Consider the following 19753-nt stretch of genomic DNA (forward strand, 5'->3'; position numbering starts at 1 on the left):
GAGTGATTTGTCACATGGAATTAGTGGCTGAAACTAGGACTGATCCCATCAGAAGTTCTTCCTTTCCTTCATCATCTGCTCTATCCTATGCTCCCTCACAAGACCTGGATGTCCAACCCCCATCTTTCCTGTGCACACAACCCAGGCGTCCATCCCCGAGTCTGATACCTGACACAAGCTGATCAACTTACACATGAACTGCCCAACTGGACAGTAAACAAAGTGAACACAAAGTTGCAGAAACATAGCTTTGGCAACAATCAAATTCCCTGGTGGGTGTGGGCCAAGGGGAACAAAAGAATTGCAGATAATCCTGAACTGGGTTCAGCCTCCATGTTTTCCTCTGCATGAGTTCATAGACAGCTCCCTATCCCCATCCTCTCTGGGATCCATAACCCCAACTAGAAAGTCCTCCTGTGGAGATGGAAGGGGGAGGAAATAATTGTTCCTGGAGTACTCCCAGACAAACTTCTACCTGTCAAGGTAGAAGACCCAGGGATCCAGGCTCAAACTTTACCTCCCAGTTCCTTCAATATCCTAGCATGACAGATGCTCCCCATTAGCAGGGCCTGAAATTCTGGGACCTCCCTGGTTAGGGCCAACAGAAACATTAAGTTATAGAGGGAGAGGACTAAGCAGAAATTTGGGCAGACCCCGTCCTGACCCTAAACAATCACTCCAGACACTCTGTCCACACGCCACATTTATTTAACTCTCCAGCTTTGACTCCTGGGAGCAGGTCAGACTCAAGAAGGATTTGGTGGGAAGAAAGCAAGGGAAGAATCTGTCTTAGCTCATCAGTTCCCAAACCTGCAGCAGCGGGCACTAGTCCAGTCCATTCCAGCACATTGACAGTGACAAGTGGTGCTCCCACGAACATCCCAGGAGCCACACGCCGAGCCACATGAACAGCCTGTGACAGTGGATTCTAAGGAGAAGAGAGTCTGAAGCTTGGACTCTGGAGTCCTGGGTAGGGAGGAAAACTGAAGTTTTGATACCACAGTCCTGGAGGAGAAGGAAACTGGGTCCTTTGGGTAAAGAGCACTGAGCCCTAGATGCCAGATGACTGGGGGCTAAAGAGGGTAGAGGGAGCTAGGGCTTGAACATTAGATTCCAAACTTACCTGAGGGGCAGGTGGCTAGAGCACCCCGAGAAGTCACACTGGAGCAGATCAGTTGAAGCTTTTGAAGGGTGGCCAGCACTGAACCATTACAAAGAAGAACAAGATTGTAAGATTCCTGTCCAGCCTTCTCCTGGACCAAGATGATTCCCCTTTGGTGCCAGCCAGGGAGCTCCCAGACCTTCCCATGTCTATGGTTGGGTCCCCTCCTCTTCCCATTGGAACCTACTCCAATGGGCTCTGAGTCCAATGGTCAGAGGAAGAGCAGGCAGATCCTGACAGATCAGGCAAAGTGATAGGGTCTAATTCAGCTTAGTTTGGGATTAGATTTGGGGTAAGGGGCCAGGGTTGGGTCAAGAGGGAGGTCAGATGTGGATCTGGGATGAGGGTCAAGGTTGGAGTCTATTCACATCCAGGGGCTATGGTACCATAGGAGCTGGCCTGCTCCTCGATCTTCTTGTTTAAGAGATCATCTAGGGAACATTGAGACTGTCCTAAGACCAGCTGCCCAGGAAGGATGAGGAAGATGAGGAAGAGGCAGAAGGAGGCAGTCATCATCCCACTGGCTCCTGGAGAGAAGAGAAATTTGGAATCAGCCATCCCAATGAAAACAAGGAGACTTGGTCCTCACTAGATTTAGGACAAGGGGCTGGGACATCTGGGTTTTTTCTATAAAAGTCAACATAACAGCTTCCAGAGATGGGGCCCTGGAGCTTTGTCAGGGGAAGAGTGGGGGGCAAGGGGAGTAGGAAGGAGGAATATCTCTCACCTTTCAGCAGAATGGAGAAGGTGTTGATGATGGTCTGCCAGACTCTCAGATGACAGGCCCTCCAAGTCCCAGTGTACCGTCCTGCCCCTCCTCTTCCCCACTCTCAACCTTTCCCCACCCTTCTCCATCTTCCAAAAGAAGAAATGCTGACTGTGGTTTCCGGTCTTGGGCAAGTGAGCCTTCCAGTTCTGGCTCTAGGCCTTTGGTTTCCCAATAGCACAGACCCCGGAGGCTGGGGGGAGGGCAGAGCTTGGTTGGATAGAGAGACTGGAGTAGAGCATCTCCCTGGGGCAGGGAGTGCTTTTGGATCCCAGGAGAGCACCCAGTGCCCTAAGACCTCTCCCCCTCTGGCAAATGACTCTACCTAAAATCCTACCATCAATATGAATCCTCTGGGCAAATAAGCCATCTTGTCACTTAAGCAACTTCCTTTCCCTTGTGGGAGGGCTGAATCTTAGTCAATTGTTTCTTCTCTTCAGCCTATATGGGGAGTGTCAGCACCTACCTCAGGGATGGGAGCTGAGGACTGGGAAGAGAGAGGGTGGAGGGTATGAAGGGGCAAGGGAGTTTGGGAGCAATCAGGGGCCTGAGGGCCTGAGGGCCTGAGGGCCTGAGGAAAGGAATGTGAGATTGACCTGCCCTACCTTTGGGGCAGTACTCTGACACCCCCCACCCCAGCCACCTGCCCACCCACTCACACGCCCTGTGATCCTCACAAGTCAGCATTCACAGTTTTTCTGCCCTCTACATACTATTTCACTCACACACTTAACAGGACCTGGAATTACTAAAACCTCAGTTCAAATCCAGCCTCAAACACTTACTAGCTATGTGAGCCTGGGAAGTCAATTCACCCTGTTTGCCTCGGTTTCCCCATCTGTAAAATGAATCGAAGAAGGAAATGGCAAACTATTCAAATGTCTGCTAAGAAAATGGTGGGCCTGGGCAAGTCACTTCACCCTGTTTGCCTCAGTTTCCCCATCTATAAAATGAGGTAGAGAAGGAAATGGCACAACACTTCAATATCTCTGCCAAGAAAATCCCATGGAAAGTACCAACCGTAAGGTCACAAAGTCAGCCACAATTAAACAACAATCAATAATCAAACAAGCAGTTAGTAATGATTGCTGTGAGCCAGGCACTGTGCTACAGACATAGGATCATAGATTAGAGCTAGAAGGACCTAAGAAGTCATCTACCGCAAGCCCTTCATTTTACAGAAAAAGAAACTGAGACAAGAAGCTTGCCCTAGATAATAAGTATCAAAGGCATAATTTGATCCCAGGTCCTCTTGGCTCCAAAGTCAACACTCTTTCTACAGAACTTCACTGCCCTCAGGAAGCTTATATTCAATGGGAGGGAAGCAGGGAACACGTTCCCAGATCAGTAAAGGGCAGATAGATATATAGGGATAGGGACTGGACCGGTGGGTTCTCTCAAATAAAGCAACTCTCTCCACCAATACAGGTCAGCGTTTCCTTGCAATTTATAATTTATAATCTTGAGCAGTTCTCAAACTTGTTGGTCTCAGGCCTCCTTTACACTCTGAAATCATTAAACACTATCTCCTGCCCCTACCAAGAACGTTTGTTAATGTGGGTTACTTCTAGCAGTATTTATAGTATTAGAAATTAAAATATCGGTATTATTAATGTGAGCGGCTAAGAAGGAAAATAAGAGCTAGAAGAATCACAAGTCAGGCTGTTTGCTACTAACAAACAGGCACAAAAGTATGTGGCTCCCCCGACCTACAGCTTCAGCAGGAAACAAAAGTGCCCAATGGCTTAGTTATGCAATGGGATGTGGACCCCAGTGGAAAGTTCAGACTTCTTGGATTTTTGCCCTTTGATCTAATTGTTGTTGCTGGACAGATTCACGGAGACTGGGAGGAAAATCTTTTGTTTTATTTTGTTCAGTCATTTTTTAATTGTGTTCATCTCTTCATGAGCCCTATTGGGATTTTCTTGATAAAGATAGTTGGAGAAATTAGCCATTTTCTTCTCCAGCTCATTTTACAGATGAGGAAACTGAGGCAAATAGGGTGAAGTGACTTGCCCAAGGTCACATAGATAGTAAGTATCTGAGACAGGATTTGAATTTAAGAAGATGAGTCTTCTTGACTCCAGGTCTGGTGTTCTATGCACTATGGCACCATCTAGCAACCCCAGGAAAATCTCAGGGACAATCAATCCATGGGTAGTCTGCACTATCACTCCCCCCTAACAAACAAGGACACTGTGGTTGGTAAAATTCATTAATCTTAAATAACTGAATTAGATGAAGTTTGCTAACTTTGCTCTTTTAACCTAAACAAGTCAATTGTTTGTACATAAAAACTTCCGCTATATTCGGAGGTAAATCAGTCATTACAGGGAATCCTTTCTATAAGCCCTTAGACCCAAATGACTCTGGAGGAGAGAGGCTGATGATTCCGTACAGCCTTCCCTCACTTAAATTCAACCCATTTTCAAGTCCTTCCATCTCTCTGATATCATGGTCCTTTTCAAGAATAAAGGACAAACAACAAAGGAATGAATAATAGGCCATTTCTCAAAATTATGAAAATAGTTTTAAACTCATGGACCTCCAGAAATGGTGTTGGAAACACCATTTCCTTATAGGGGATCCTGTTTCACTCACCATCCTTAGGGGTTCCTGACCATCCTTGGAGAACCACTGTCAAGGAGTTGCCTAGAACTATGAGAGGTCAATAATACCACTAGGGTTGCACAGCCAGCTTATAACAAAAGAGAGACTTGAATCCAGATCTTCTAGGAACCATTTCTTACCTAGTCTGAAATACTAATTGATCATTGCCTAAGTCAAACCTTAGCAAGTCTCCCACTGCATCCAGGCCCATCTCCAGTCATCCTGATCTACATCTGGCCATTGAACCCAGATGGCTTTGGAGGGGAAATTGAGGCAGATAACCTTACACCGACTTCCCTCACTTAAATCCAATCTACTTTCATCCCAGATGTCAATTTGAAAATGAAGGTCAAACAACAACAATCCTCGTGGTTATCACATAGAAGGTGCTCAAGAAATGCTTGTTGATTGAACAACTGATTGATTTGAGTATACTGAGGAAAGCCACAAAGGCCCTTTTAAGAAGATGGTACCTGAGCTTAAAAGGTACTAGGGACTCCAATATTTGAAGGCAAGGAGAGCGTTCCAGGCAGGGGGCACAACCTGTGCAAAGATACAGAAGCAGGAGACAAAGATCGTGAATGGGCGACAGCAAATTGGACCATTTGGCTGCAATATAGAGTACACAAGGTGGGGTAACGTATAACCCTCTTGGAAAGAGAAGTTGGAGTCAAATTACAAAGAGCTTTAAATACCAAACAGAAAAGTTTGGGTTTTATCCTGAAGCTACTGATGCTTCTGGAGCACCATAGTGACATGTTCGGATCTGGGGTTTTAGAATATCACTTTGGGTATATGCATGTAATGGAATATTATAGGAAGTGATGAGCAGGTGGATTTCAGAAAAAACCTGATGAACTGATGCTTAATAAAATGAGCAAAAGCAGGAGAACAGTGTACAGAGCAACAGCAACATTGTATCTAATAAGAGCAACATAGTGTAGTGAGCAACTACAGTAGACTTGGCTCTTCTCAGCAATAAAATGATTGAAGACAATTCCAAAAGATTCGAGACGGAAATACTGACCACATCCAGAATCTGAATGCAGATCGAAGCATACTATTTTCACTTTTTTGTTCTTGTTTTTTTCTTTCTCGTGGTTTTTCCCTTCTGTCCTGATTTTTCTTTTACATCATGCTTAATGTGGAAATATATGTAACATGATTGCACAAATATAATAACGTTTATATAATTGCTGTCCTGGGGAGGGAGAAAAAACTGGAACTCAAAATCTTATAAAAGTGAATGTTAAAAACTATCTTTATGTGTAATTGAAAAAAAAATGAAGTAGGGGGAAAGAATGTCACTTTAGCAGCTGTATGTGGAATGAATTGAGGAAGGGAGAAACTGGAGGCAAGGAAAACAATTAGGAGGCTACTGAACAACCCAGGAGGAAAATATTGAGGATCTGCCCTAGCGTGGCGACTGTGTGAGTGGAAAGACAGGGACAAGCCCCAGAGATGTTGAGGGGATGGAATAGACAAGACACAGCAATGGATTGGATAGAGAGGGTGAGGGAGCATGAAGATAACAATTCCATTTTAGTATCTCATTTTGTCCCATTCCTGAAATGATCTTCCCCACCCTGGCCTTCAAACATCCAGACATCCAGACATCTCTGAAAGTCCATTTCTGCTTCAGGCTGGGGCCTATCCTTTCCTCCCATAGTCTCTGAGCACTATGCATCCCTCTTCTGCCATTACTGTGCTCCATTTATCATGAAAGCTGTCTAATTGGAGTCCTTCCTACCGAGCTCAAAAGGTTTTGGATATAATCCCATTACTGGACTGTGTATCTCCTGGCTGAGGGTCAGTCTCTCTTCAGAGCATGGCTTCAGGGAGGGGATTTGGTTTTGGTTTTGATTTTTGATTTGTTTTTTTATTTGGTTTGGTTTGGTTTCTGGTCATAGCACCTCTCAGATATCAGCTACCAAACCAAAGCTTGTATTTGTTTTAATATCATATTATACATCTATATTATCTATTTCCAGCAGGTAAGTCACCCCAGTAAAACCTGAAAATCTTGAAATACAGGCAGCTGGTGGTACAGTAGAGAGCTGAGTACGCTCAGACAATTACTATTTGTGACCCCGTGCAAATCACTTAATCTGCCTCAGTTTCCTCAACTGTAAGATAGAGATAACAATAGCGTCTACCTGGAAGGATGATTGTGAAGAGCACTTAGCACAATACCTATAATATAGTAGGTGCTTATAAATGTTTATTCCCTTCCCTTCCTTTGAAAAGTTAAGAAGAATTAAAGCCTCCATTTTAATACTACTTTAATATAAACAGTTTCCCTCTGTTGAATGTCTGAACTGAATGTCTGAAAATGACCTCTAGAAGGTAGTAACAAGTTGTACTGGGTTTCAAGGCAACGACTCTTCCCTGCTTTAGCCATTAATCCACAAACTTAGCAGCTTTGCCGGATCTCCTCCACTGCTAGAACCTGCCCTCTGAGATTACCTCCAATTTGCTCTACATAAATCCTGTTTGTACACAGCATGTAGTCTCCCTCATTAGACTGAAGGCTCTTTAAAGGAAGGGACTTGCTTTTTTGTTAATTCCTTTGTAGCCTGACTGCTTAGCACAGTACCTGGCAAATAGCAGGGAGTTAGCAGTGCTTCTTGATCCTTTTCCTACCGATCATTTCTCAATCTTCTTTGCTAATTCATCATTTATCTCCTATCCCTTAAGAACGGTTGTCTCCCAAAAATAGTACCTGAAACCTCTTCTTTCCTTTCTTATGAACTAAGGGTTTTGATCTCTATGTGTGAATGCATGGAGGGAATATGTAGCTCACCTGTCTAGGAGGAGGGGTGCGTAGAAGAAAAACTGATGCTGCAATTGCAGGCAGTTGAGGAAGTTGTTCTTGCTTTAAGATGCAAGGATTTCTCTCCACATCCCACGCCCCTCACCTTGGCCCAGATCCCTCCTCACTTAATATAGAGTTTTCAAAATAATGACTCACTTGTCTATAATAGATCATAAAATTATCACAACTTTGGTTACCATGTCCCTCATCCACTATTCCAATAAATTCTAAATTGAGCCTCCTCCCTCATTCCATATGACTTCCCAGAAAACATAGTTTTGCTCTATTTTTGCCATATGGGACAGAAAGAATATAAAACAGGTTATTGAGACTCCCCAAGTGAATACTTTCTGCTCAGGTAAAAGGGTGAGGAATCTGTCCCCTGTAATAGTGCAGGTGACCATTCACACATTTTATCTTCCCAAGGAAATGAACTAATGCTTCCAGAAGGCTTTGGCAGAAGACAATCCTTCACCGCCCATTCCCAGTATGCCGTCGTGGTGGATCTTTCAAAACCCTGGCTGGCTCAGAGGCAATTCAGAAAGGTCACTTCAGGAGACATCTTGATCTTCCCAGAATCCCTGCTCACTGACTGGCCGTGCAGTCTGCACTTCTATGGCAAGTTAGGGCCCTGAAAGCCATGCCCCCCCCCCCCCAAGTAATGTGGGTCAAATTGGTTGTTTAGTCATTGCCCTTCATTCTCGGAGAAGACCAGTATGACATTACTATTAGAGCCAGTTTGTCCATACATGCCCGGAAGGCTCTGCCACAGGTTGGCAGTGTGATTGCAGAGGAGGGGATGGATCTATGTAGTGAAGAGGGAATCAAAAGGACTTAGCAGCTGATTGCAGCCGGCCAGTGAAGGAGAAGTGAAAATGACCCTGTGACATATCTTCTCAAGTCTCCATGAGTTCAGTACAAGGGAATAACAATTAGCGTTTATAGAAAGCACCGAGGTTTGCAAAGCACTTTATGTGTGTCCTTCCATTTGATCCTTATAGCAGCCTGTGAAGTAGATTATTATGATGACCATTTTACAGATGAAAATAATAGTGAGACTTGCCCAGGGTCACACAGTTAGCAGCTGACTGCAGCTGGTTAGTGAGAGAAGTGAAAATGACGCTGACATATCCTCTCAAGTTCCCACAGTACAAGAGAATAACAATGAGCGTTTATAGAAAGCACCAAGCACTTTATGTGTGTCGGTCCATTTGATCCTTATAGCAGCCCTCTTTAGTAGATTATGATGATGCCCATCTTACAGATAAAAATAATAGTGAGAATTGCCCAGGGTCACACAGTTAAGTCTCTGTTTTCTCTTTCCATTGCCCCACATAGGAGTCATAGGATTCTTCCATGCACAATGGAAGCACACTCTTTCCTAAAGAGTATGGGCTATCCTCTCTTGGACATCTCATCCATCGGCTCGAGTTCAACTAGCATCTCCATGTAGGTGTCTCCAAGACCCTTGGAATCAGCTCTAAAATCTACCCCGAGAAGTCTAACATTTCTGAATTTCTACTGGACTCCTTTGTACCTACTGGGATTCTCAAACTCAGCTTGTGCAAAACTGATGTCATCATCTTCCCCTCAAACTAGCCTTTCTTCTCAACTTCCCTGTTTCTTCTGAGGACACCACCCTGCCTCCTCCCCAGTTTCCTTCACATCATCCCTTTCTCTACACTCACAAAGCCGCAGCCTTAGCTCAGACTCTCATCCCCTGACAATTGTATTCATCTCTTAAGGGTCTTTTGCCTCCAGTCACTCCCCTGCTCTGATCTTTCTCCCAAATGACAAAGCAATGCTCTTGAGGTGCACAACTAAGGCAATGTCATTCCCCTGGTGGGAAGGGTCGGGAATCGGGAAAGGCTTGGGAAAAAAAATGGGGTGAGGGACTATGGATGTTAAATAAGTTGGACTCTATCAGTGTGTTGGTTAGTGGTTGGTTTGGCTGAAGTAATTTTTTTTCTTGGTTATCAGCTAGATGGTAGAGTTCTGGGCTGGTGTGTCAGGAAAACCCGAGTTCAAAACCAGCCTCAGACACTTGCCAGCTGTATGACCCTAGACAAGTCACTTAACCTGTCTGCCTCTGCTTCCCCCACTATAAAATGGAGGTAATACTAGCCCCTCATTCCCAGAGATGTTTATGAGAATCAAATGAGATCATACATTGTAAAGCACTTTGCAAACTCTTAAGATGCTACATATATGCTATTATAATAGTTCTGGGCAGAGCAGAAGGAAGAATACGCAGGGGACTGAAGATGAGAAAACATAAGGTACCTATTTCTCAAGTGTTCTAGACTTGGGGTATATTGGATTAAACGGGAGCACGGGGAGGGAAAGCGTCAATCCGGATGCGTTTTCAGATTCCGTTTCTAAGGGTCCGTCACCCGGGGAAGGCAGAATCGCCATGATTAGGAGGCCCTCAGAGCCAAACTTCAGCTGCCCCGGGACCATTCCTCCATGTACCCAAGCATCAGCCCTTGCTGCTGGTCCCTCCTATCCTTGCCCCATGATTGACTTTTTCCCATTGGTCACTCCTACCTCCTTGGTGAGCCATCACCATCATTCCTAAGTCTAGGTCAAGCTTTATAAAACCTGCCAGCTCCCCATCCCTTCCCCTAAAAAGCACCTTCAGTCGACCTTCTACCCACAAGCTCAATTGGGGAAGGTGGTGGTGTCCGGACAGAGAGGGCGGTCTGCCCCAAAGGGGAAGGAAGGTGTGGGGGAAGGGAGAAATAGCTGCAGAGAGGAAGTAAGCGCCATCTGGGAGCTTCCAATTTTAACTAATAAAGTTTTGTGGTCGGTCGGTTTTGTTGTTGTCCCCAATTCCAGTTTTCTTGGCAGACAGAGAGGCTGGAGCGGTTTGCCATTTCCTTCAACTCGTTTTACAGATGGGGAAACTGAGGCAGAGTGAAGTGACTTGTCCAGAATCACACAACTAGTGAGGGGCTGAGGCTAGATTTGAACCCAGGAGGAGGAATCTGACTCCAGGTCAGGTGCTCTCTCCACTATAGCAGCACCTAGTTGTCTGATAAACTTTGCCAATAACTAAATTCACTTGTTTGCAGCAGACAAGCAAGTAGTCAGTGCCTTCCAACTCTTGGCATTCTGGGGCAAACCACCTCCATCTTTGGGCCAAAACCTCCTGGTGGGCTATCCCCACCTTTATCACCACCTCTCACTCCCTGAACGATGGCTTCCATTCTCCCAGCAGGCAACAGTCTTCACGGCCAAACCTAGGGCCCTATTCTCAGTCTTTTTTCTCTGACCTTCCTCTAGTTTTTGGAGTTACTTGAATTTCCTCCTACCTCTCTGAACTGATTGCCATCCCCCAGGCTCAATTCTGACTCATCCTTCTCCTATGCTCCCCCACACCACTAGGACCCATCCCCTTTTCTCAGTCCTATTCTCCAGGTCCTTCCCATCACTTTTCACCTACATGGTCTCCCTGCCACCAGCTCTGCCCTTCTCCGGGCAAAATGAGCACCCTCACCTTGGAGCCAAAGTAGCCTAACACTTAGAGAAGACGTCTTAGGACACGGTCACCCCCAGGACTACACATCTACAACTGGACAGGGTCCTAGAGGGCATCTAGCCCGACCCTTTCATCACACAGTTGAGGAAACATCACCCAAGACGGGAAAATGAATCAGCCCAGCCACTTGAGGGTAGGGACCATCTTGCTCTTAATCTTTATAAGCTGGAGCAAGTTAGCAAAGACTAAGCTTAATTACTATCTGGGAGGTCGTGAATGTATCCGCTGCCTAAATTAGATTGATTGGGATACATGCCTTAGCCTTGCCCCCAATGGAAGGATGGGACCAAAGGGTTGCTGTGAACCTGGGGCACAAGGGAAGGGAAAGCCTGGCAGCACACGAGACTTCAGGAGTGATGTCTTTTCCATGTCCCAGGCCCTTCTGGGAGTCAGTCTGGTGAAGCTTATGAACCCTTCCCTTCTCAGAACCAGGTTTTTAAATGCATAAAACAAAATACAGAGGAGGAAACCAATTATATTGATATAAAGATGTAATTTTTTCTTCCCACTGAAGTCCACAGAGATCCTGAAAATCTATCCACAGACCCCAGGTTAAGAGCCCCTAATCTAGGGGAAAGTCCCTTACTTTCTTTATAACGAGCCCTCAGATGCCCAAAAGGACAGCAGTGGCCAACACCACCATTCATCCAAGAGCTCATCACCACCCGCCCCGAGCGCCGTCTTCCACTTCCACGTCTTCTCCCTCCAATCCAATCAAACCTTCACGTCACGGCCAGTGCCATCTTCGCTATGCACATGATTAGAAAAGGAAGTGGGCCAGCCCAGCAGTAAGACTGAGGGATGACGGAGGGACATCAGAGCGTGGGGCTGGTACCTAGAGGATGTGAGAGCTCGAGGAAGACCGCCGCCTGTCAGGTGGACACCACCCCCAACAGGGGGGGCAGGGACAAGCGTCACACGGGCCAAGAAGGAGCCGCCGGGCTGGGATCCATCTTCACAAGGCATCAAAGGTACACATCCGTCCCCTTACTCCTGTGCTCCAATGGTGAAGGCTCCCTGAGGTCAGGGCTGCTAGGAGGGTCTGGACGCAGGAAGAAGGTGACCCAGAGAGGGGGTGAGGTGAGATCAAGGGTCGATGGGATTTTATTGCCTGTTGGGTGCAGGGGAGGGGAATGCATCAAGCTGCTCTGGCCTCAAGGCATGGGGTGGTCCTCCAGCTTCTGGTCCAGATTCTTGAGGTCATCCAAGAACTGGGTGGGAGTGAGGATGTGCGAAGAGCCTATCAGGTACAGAAAGGTTAGCTGGAGCTTCCGCCCTCCAAGAGTTGGGCAGCAGATGTCCCAGCCCGCTTCCCCTCAGGGGTCCAAGGGTCCTGCCCCCACCCCCAGCTCCTCCAAGCCTCAGGCCCCCAAGCTAGCCCCAACTCACCAATGAGCACCTCCCACTTTCCCTCGGTGGCCCGGGTCACCTCATAGGCTGCCCGCATCTCAGACATAGCCACGCCACCCAGTATGTAAACCAGGAGTCGAGGCCCGGCTCGGGAAGATTCCACCGAAGCTTTGTTCTTGTGCCAGTGACCAAAGCGGGCGCTGAGGAGGACAGGAAGCGGACTGAATCCTGGAAAGACCAAGGCCTTTCCCTCCCCCAGCCCCAGGTGGTTCTTAAGAACCCCGAGCTGGCTGATGACAAAGGGCAGCTCCCACATCCCCTCCTCCCCCCCTCACCTGACGGCAGTCTGGGAGCTGGCGGCAGGGGCCGGGTCAGACACAAAGGGCCACAGTTTCCGGTCCAGCTTGTCCTCCACAGCATCCTGGGGAGGGAGCACACACAGGCTCAGTGTCCTTCATCACCCCGCCTCCTCCAGGGGAGCTCCCAGGGATCATGGATCAGATGCCAGGATAATGCCCGTAATGAGGGATTTGCCATTAAGCCTCGCTGTGGCTTAAGGGGGCGGGCAAGGTGGATGAGAGTGGCGTGGGTGTTGGGGGGAGCTCTGGGAAAGAGCAGGGAAGGGAAATAGGGAAGCAGGAGGTCAGAGCTTATGGAGACTGGGGGAGACTGGGAGATGACTAATGATCATCACAGGATTATTGCCCTCCCTCTCACCTCCATCACGTCCTTGATGATAGGTGTCCAGCGGGATAGCTGGTAGGTCGGCTCCAACCTCTCCTTTCGCTCCCCTCGGGTAGGGACCCCGGAGGCCTGGGGCAGGGGATGGAGGGGAGGGGGTCATGGACAGGGTGGTGGGAGGGGGGCACCTTCCCAAGCAGCAAAGCAGTCCAGGCTAGAAAGAAGAATAGACAGAAAAAGAGACACAGAAAGACAGAGGCTGAGCCCAGAGACAGAACAGAGGAAAGGGGAGAAACGGGAGAGGCTGCAGCTTCAATATGGGACCAAGCCAAGAATTTGTCTTCCTCCTTGGGGGGTCTCCCACCACCATGTCTTCCAGGGTCTGACACCTCCTCCACGACTCCCTCACTCACACCAAGGACCAGCTCCATGCCAGGGGGCAACAATGCCTGCTACCATCCCTCCTGGCCCCATACCGTGGCGATGGTGACCGTGGTCCCTAGCAGCTCCAGGTTTCGGATGAGGTTGCTATACTCCTGCACGTTGGCATGTTGGATGAGCTTGGCCAGATTCTCCTCGGTTACTCCTGGGGATACATATACATGGGGGTCCATGTTTAGATACATGACATGTCCCTGGGTATCCCAAGAAGAAGAGATCAGGAGATGATGGGAGAGGATAGTGACCAAAGCTCTACCCCGCCATTCATGTTCATACCATTCCGTAGCAAGATATAGAGTAGGAGGATACGGATCTTATCATACGCAGGGACCCCTGTGTCCAACAGCACAGGAACAATGAGCTTCATGGCATCTTTAATCTTCTCCCCTTCTGCATCTGTGCCCAAAGCCAGATCCTGGGGAGCCAGGGTAGAGGCAAGGGCTCAGCCACCACCATGGGGCCCACATGGCCCAGGAACCCCAAGATCTCTATCCCTCCACTGAGTCTGGCCCCCCTTGGAGTTCTGAGCCCCTGCCCCTCCGCTGAGCCCAGCCCCCTGGAGCCCTGAGCCCCAGGTCCTTAGTTGCCAACCCCCAAGAACTGAGGGCCCTTTACCTGCTCGACGCTGCAGAGCCTCTCCACGGTGCCCTTGAAGTGCTTCATGCAGTCATCAGCCAAGTTCAAGTGTGTTGAGTACTAGGAACCAAACATCAAGTGTCCTGGCGGGTGCTAAAACATAACCCGCACCCTCCTTCCCCAGTTGGGCTGCTTCCTCCCCATACCCCAAGATCCCACTCTGCTGCCTCCACATTCGTCCAATGAAATGCTCCATCTTCCATCACCATCCCTTTGCAGGACCGTCTCTTATGTTTAATTTGCTCTCCCTCCTCACTTTGCCTACCTGCTTCCCACCTGGCATCCTTCAAGACTTGGTTCAAACCACCTTTGGGAGGAAGTTGCACCAAGTTTCCCTTTCAGATTACCTCCCATCTCCTCCACAGATCTTGCCTGAATGGCGTTGTTTACAAGCTGTCTCTCCAATAGACGATGACCTCCTTGAGAACAAGGACTATGTTTTGCCTTTCATCCTATCCCTAGCACTTAGTATTCAGGAAGAGCTTAATAAATGTTTGCTGCATGACTCGGCGACAGAGGAGCCAGTAAAAGCCTGATCCAGCCCCCAGGGGAGAAACTGGCAAGAAAGTGGGGTACCTGGTCCCTCTACTCAATTGGTGCCTCAGTACAGTTCCCACAGTACACCCAGCCAGTGGGCCTTGGGCTCCCCTCACCTTGTTCAGTTCCTTCTGATACTGGGGCATCTTTTTCAAGATGTGGGAGAGATCTTTGATATTGGCCTTGGGAGGAAAGAGACAAAACAGTGGGGTTCAGGCCTTCCAATCAGCCTCTTCTCCCCAAAATGCTGAACATCACCCCAATGCCCTAGGCCTAGTTACCCAACTCGGACCCATTCCCCATCCCACTTCTGAGGTCCAGCCCATCCAAAATGCTCCCATCTCCAACATTCTAGATCTGAGCTCCCTCCAGCCAGTCCTAGCTCCTCAAACCCCAAGGCTCTCAAGCCCAGCCCACTCAAACTCACCCCACCACTATCACTCAAAGTCCCTTCTATACCCCAAGATCTGCTCCACAATCCTGCACCCACTACTTTTGCTCCAGCAGAGCTGAACCCTTACTACCCCAAATCCTTTCCTAACACCAACAGTCAAGGGATTCACCTCATCATGGTGTCCCCAACTCACTTCTTCCTCCCCACAGGTCTGTTCTCTTCCACTCAACCTGGCCCCAGACAAACAGGAGCCCCTCTCACCTTATCTGTGGTCAGCCTCTTGCTCTCACAGAAGGTCTTCAGCAGCTCTGTGACCTTCCTAAATATGTCAAGGAGGATATTGAGGACATAATATAGGAACAAGCACAATAGGGGCTGGGCTGATTGGCTTGGCACGCAGGGATTGGGAAAGGTGGGCACAAAGGGAAAAGGTTTGCAGATTTAAAGGTGGAAGGAATCATATGAGTCCAGTCCAAGCCCCTCATTTTGCAAGTGGGGAAACTGAGGCCCAGATCACATGCACAATAGACCAGAGCTAGGGAGGGTATGAATGCAGCTCTTCTCCCTACCTCTTGCCACCTTCCAAATAGGGAGGTCAGCCTGGATTTGACCCCCTCTCCCCCTAAGGGGACCTACCTGGACACATCTGCAATGTGCATGTGCCTCAGTTCCACCCACAACTCATCATCTTCATCCAGCAGTACAGACTTCTCCCGCGCCTCACTCAGACCTGTGGTCTCATACCTGGAAGAACAGGACACAATGCTCCTACACGCAGACTGGTCTGGGGGATGGGCCTAGTCCTCCCCAATATCCCTCTCCCAAAGGTGGCCACTGCCATCCCCACATTCACACCTGTAGGTATCCTGCTGGATGTCCAGAAGGTCATAGGCCATGGCCTGGAAAGTGAGCTCATGCAGCAAAGGAGACACAGGGTCTGAGCCCCGGTCCACAATCAGGAGCTGAGAGCGCATCTTCTCAGGGCCCTGGAGGCAGACATAGAGGAGAGGGGGAGAGCTGAGCCCAAGAAAGGTACCACCCCTGCCCCCACCCGCATCCCCCTACTCAGGCTGGTTCTCACCTCCCCCAGGCTGGGATTATCTGCTTTGAAGGCATTGAGCTTGGCGAGGACAGCGTGGGCAAGCTGGGCTGTGTCCTCAGACCCCCTGTGAAAAGGTCAAGGGTACTGGAATAAATTTATGCCATAAGAAATGACCACAAAGAGTTTACAAGGAAACTGAGTAAAAGAGAAAAATCTGTGAACTGATACAGACCCAGAAAACAATTTATACAATGATAGTGACATTAGAAAGACATGCAACTCTGAAAGATCTGAGAACTCTGGTCAATGCCAATGACCAACCACAAGTCCTGAGGACTGAAGATAAATGCCATTCACTTCCTGCCAGAGGAAATAAGACTTAAAGTGCAGAAGAAGACATACATTTAAAAATGGCCAGTATGGGAATTTATGTTGCTAGACTGTGCATGTTTAGTATGAGGGTTTTCTTTTTAATTGTTCACTGGGGGTGTAGGATATTAAATAATAAATGCTTGCAGAAAGAAATACTTTTTTTTTTTTTAAATGTAGGAGACACAAGTAGAAGAGCAAAATAGAGAGAATAATAACTGGAGAATAATAAATTCCTGTAGAAATAAATATATTTAAAAAACAAAAAGAAAATGTAGGAGATACAAGTAGGGGAGAGGGAGGAACTGGAGGTTCCCAAACTGTTCTAAGACTATAAGTTGGACCAACAAGGGCCTAAGCTTGTGGTTTTCTCCACAGAGTATGTTTGGTCTGACTGGGAAAGATGGGGGCAAGGGATCAGAGGCAGGATCAGGGACTGGGGTAGAAGGGAAAGGACTCCAGTGTGGCACCATAGTACAGGACAGTAGATGATGACAGGAGAGTGGGGGGTGAGGTAGGAAATGAGGGAAAAGGTTGAAGGGAAAAATTAGGAGACAAGAAAAGCATCCTAGGGACTTCCAGAAGCGAGGGGAGGTCTGTGGGACAAGAGCGATACAGCCCACAGGGTAGGGGAAGGGCAGGGTCCGGGGGCAGGAAAGGGAAGTGAGAGGAGAAGTCACACCTTCGGTAGCGAATAGCAGGGTACTCATGCAGAGTGGCGCAGAGCGTGGCGATCTGCTGGGCCAACCTCTCCAGCTGCTGGATCCTTGTGTTAGCCCGGAAGGGGCAGTACAAGTTGTAAGTACTATGGGCCGCATCCAGGGAAAACACCTAGGAGGTGAAGGCTAAAGTTGTAGAGTCTGGGGGACATCCCTGACTGAAGTAACCCTGACCTTCCTTCCCTGCTCAATCCTGCACAACCCTTATCGCCATCATCCCAGGGCTGAGCCCCACCTGGGACTCGTAGGGAAGGAAAGCCAAATGAATCTCCTTCAGTGTCTTCACCGCCTTGGCCAGCCTCGATCGGCCCAATTCGAGGAAAAGGGGCTCAGGACACGCTGGGTGGGGAGGAAAGTGGACAAGGAGAGTCACAGCAGGACTCCTGGTCCGGCCCCCAGAGCTCATTCCCGGTCTCCTTCCCCCAAAGCCCGCGACCCTGACACTCACTGTCTGTGAAGAAGATGTGGGCCGCTTTGTAGGTAAAGGTAGGGGTTCCCCGGAAGTCATTGATCAGAGCCTGGACAGACTGGGAAAAATAGGAGAGTCACTCCCTCCGGCCCCAACAGAGGCAGGAGAGAAAGCTCTCAGCCTGAGGACTTTCCAGCCCAATGGCCTTTACCTTCTCACACGGGCTCAACAGGTAAATGGCTTCCAAGCTGGGGATGGGTTCCCTGCGCTTGTTAATGTCCTCCACAACTGGATATCCATTCATGGCACCACACCAAGCGATGTAACGGGAGAAGGAGAGGGAACAAACAACATGGCAGACTGTGGGGAGGTCCCAGGAGGCCAGCTCCCCAGCACCCCCACCCTCCCAGCAGGAGCTAGAGGAGAGCCATGGCCCTAGTCCAGTGGGGACGCAGACGGAGTCATTCCCTCGGTGAGTCACGGGACGCACTGCCCAGCAAGTTGGGGGCCCCATACTCACTGGTGATGCCCTCCGCCAAAATGTCAGACATCTTACAGCAGGAAGACAGGATCCGCATGCTGGGGCGGTCCATGACGAGGACCTACGGTACAGAGCTGTCACTAGGATAATGTCACTGGAGGGGCACCCTATGGTCCTCTGCCCTTCGTACCCCCAGAAGGGGTGGCAGGGGGAAGGAGGACCCAGGAGAGAGGAAGGTGCCACGGGGGAGTGAAAGTTAGAGAAGCAGGGGGCAGGTCACCCCGTCCCAGGCGTAGCATGCTGAGGACCAGCCCCGTCTGAATCTGACCAAAGTACCAAGATTTCCAATTGTGACGGCTCCTCAAGGCCCACCCCCAATTCCAGGATGAGCAGCCCCTCAATGACCAGGGCCTTTGACCTTTCTGCTCTCCCATCTCAAGAGGCGGAGCTCCCGCCATTCTCCCCGTGGCTCCTCTTAAGCCTGAAGGCCCTGTCTGAGAAGTCTCACCTAGGCGACCTAGAGCAAGTGCTTCCACCTTAAAGTTCCCCTGGGGAATCCAGATATCCTGGCTCCCAGGATCCTACCTTCCATTCTCCATTCTTCTTAACGCTTCGAATAACTCCACTCAGAATCTCTGCGAAGGGAGAGGAGGGTGAGAAAGGCTGGCCTGGGACCAGCCCGGACATCCTAGACCTTTATCCTGCCCCTTGCAGCGAGAGCTCCGGGCTGAGCCGGGCTAGAACCGAGTCCCTGGACATTAAAATTTCCCAGCCCATCTCTCTGGGCAAAACGGCCCCGCCCAGAAAGCCCACCCAGGCCGGGGAGGAGAAGGGCCAAGCCAGGGTCAGAGGGGCCTTATCACTCCCTCCTTATCGCTGCTAAAGGAAACAGCGGAGCCCCAAGCATCTGGGCCAAGGCTGGGAAAACACGGGACCCAGCTCCCCCTTCCCTCCGGCAACTGACCGGGGTGGGGCCGGCTTCTGCTTCCGGCTACCACTCCCTCCATTGAGGATCCCAAAGCGAGTTAATGGGGGGTGGGGGGTGGGGGGTGGGGGGTGGGGGTGGCGCAGAGGGCACCGAGGCACCCTCCGGCCCTCGCTTCTGGCCTTCCCCAGGGACCCGGTCATCCAGCTTCTCGCCCCCTGAAAGTTCCCTGCCCGGAGCCCCAGGGCTCCCGAGCCCCCACTAAGCGTCCCGAGCCCAAGCGCCTGGATTCCTCCCTCCCCAGAGGGTTCGGGCGCCTGTCTCTGCCCCCCCCCCCCCCCCAGTCTGGTCTCTCAAGCCCCTCAGTCATTCAATAAGCATTTATTAAGCGCCTATTATATACGGGCCTCCCATCCCCCTCCCAGGAGACCCAGACCCCCTCGACCCCCTCTTCCGGAAGCCTCCCCCCCAAGGGGGGGGCGCCGAGACCCGCCCTCCAGGGACCCGGGAATCCCAACTCGTAGGTTCCCCAGCGCCCCCTCTTCCAGGGGAGCCGGGGCTGGGCGCCCCCTCTTCCAGGGGAGCCGGGGCTGGGCGCCCCCTCTTCCAGGGGAGCCGGGGCTGGGCGCCCCCTAATCCCTCTCCCAAGCTCCCGGCCGCTCTCCTTCAGGGAGCAGGTGTCCGGGCTCCCAGCCCCTCCCCCCTCCCGAGGACCAGGGGTCTCCGCTCTCACTCCCCCTCCCCAACAGGATAAAGGGCGCTACTCACTCTCCCCCACCACCGCCTTCAGCCCCGAGGGCGCCATCTTCCCCCTGGGGCCACCGCTTCCGGGTCTGGCCAGGAGGGGCGTGGCTCCCACGCGTCAGGACAGGAGG

General features: G+C 49.9%; 1 protein-coding gene across 3 annotated transcripts; it reads right to left on the minus strand.

Moving 5' to 3' along the window:
• Positions 1–685: 685 nt before the first annotated feature.
• Positions 686–19730, minus strand: STXBP2 (syntaxin binding protein 2). 3 transcript variants are annotated; one of them, XM_031948343.1, is made up of 21 exons: positions 19647–19730; positions 18539–18588; positions 17993–18074; positions 17684–17760; positions 17512–17590; positions 17299–17402; positions 17027–17175; positions 16015–16099; positions 15789–15919; positions 15570–15677; positions 15195–15252; positions 14656–14721; positions 13982–14062; positions 13643–13781; positions 13402–13511; positions 12962–13057; positions 12580–12665; positions 12284–12444; positions 1549–1689; positions 1124–1201; positions 686–928 (listed from the first exon to the last, which is right to left on the minus strand). In XM_031948343.1, exons 1-21 carry the CDS (start codon positions 19681–19683, stop codon positions 798–800), a joined length of 2049 nt encoding a protein of 682 aa, XP_031804203.1. In that variant the 5' UTR covers positions 19684–19730; the 3' UTR covers positions 686–797. The 3 variants fall into 3 exon arrangements, 2 of the variants coding, with proteins under 2 accessions (XP_031804203.1, XP_031804202.1); XM_031948342.1 differs by lacking the exons at positions 686–928; positions 1124–1201; positions 1549–1689 and adding an exon at positions 11368–12134; XR_004231260.1 differs by lacking the exons at positions 686–928; positions 1124–1201; positions 1549–1689 and adding an exon at positions 12013–12134 and having other exon boundaries at positions 12962–13139.
• Between the last annotated feature and the right edge of the window lie 23 nt (positions 19731–19753).

Source organism: Sarcophilus harrisii, chromosome 1, assembly GCF_902635505.1.
Source record: "Sarcophilus harrisii chromosome 1, mSarHar1.11, whole genome shotgun sequence".
Lineage (NCBI taxonomy): Eukaryota > Metazoa > Chordata > Mammalia > Dasyuromorphia > Dasyuridae > Sarcophilus > Sarcophilus harrisii.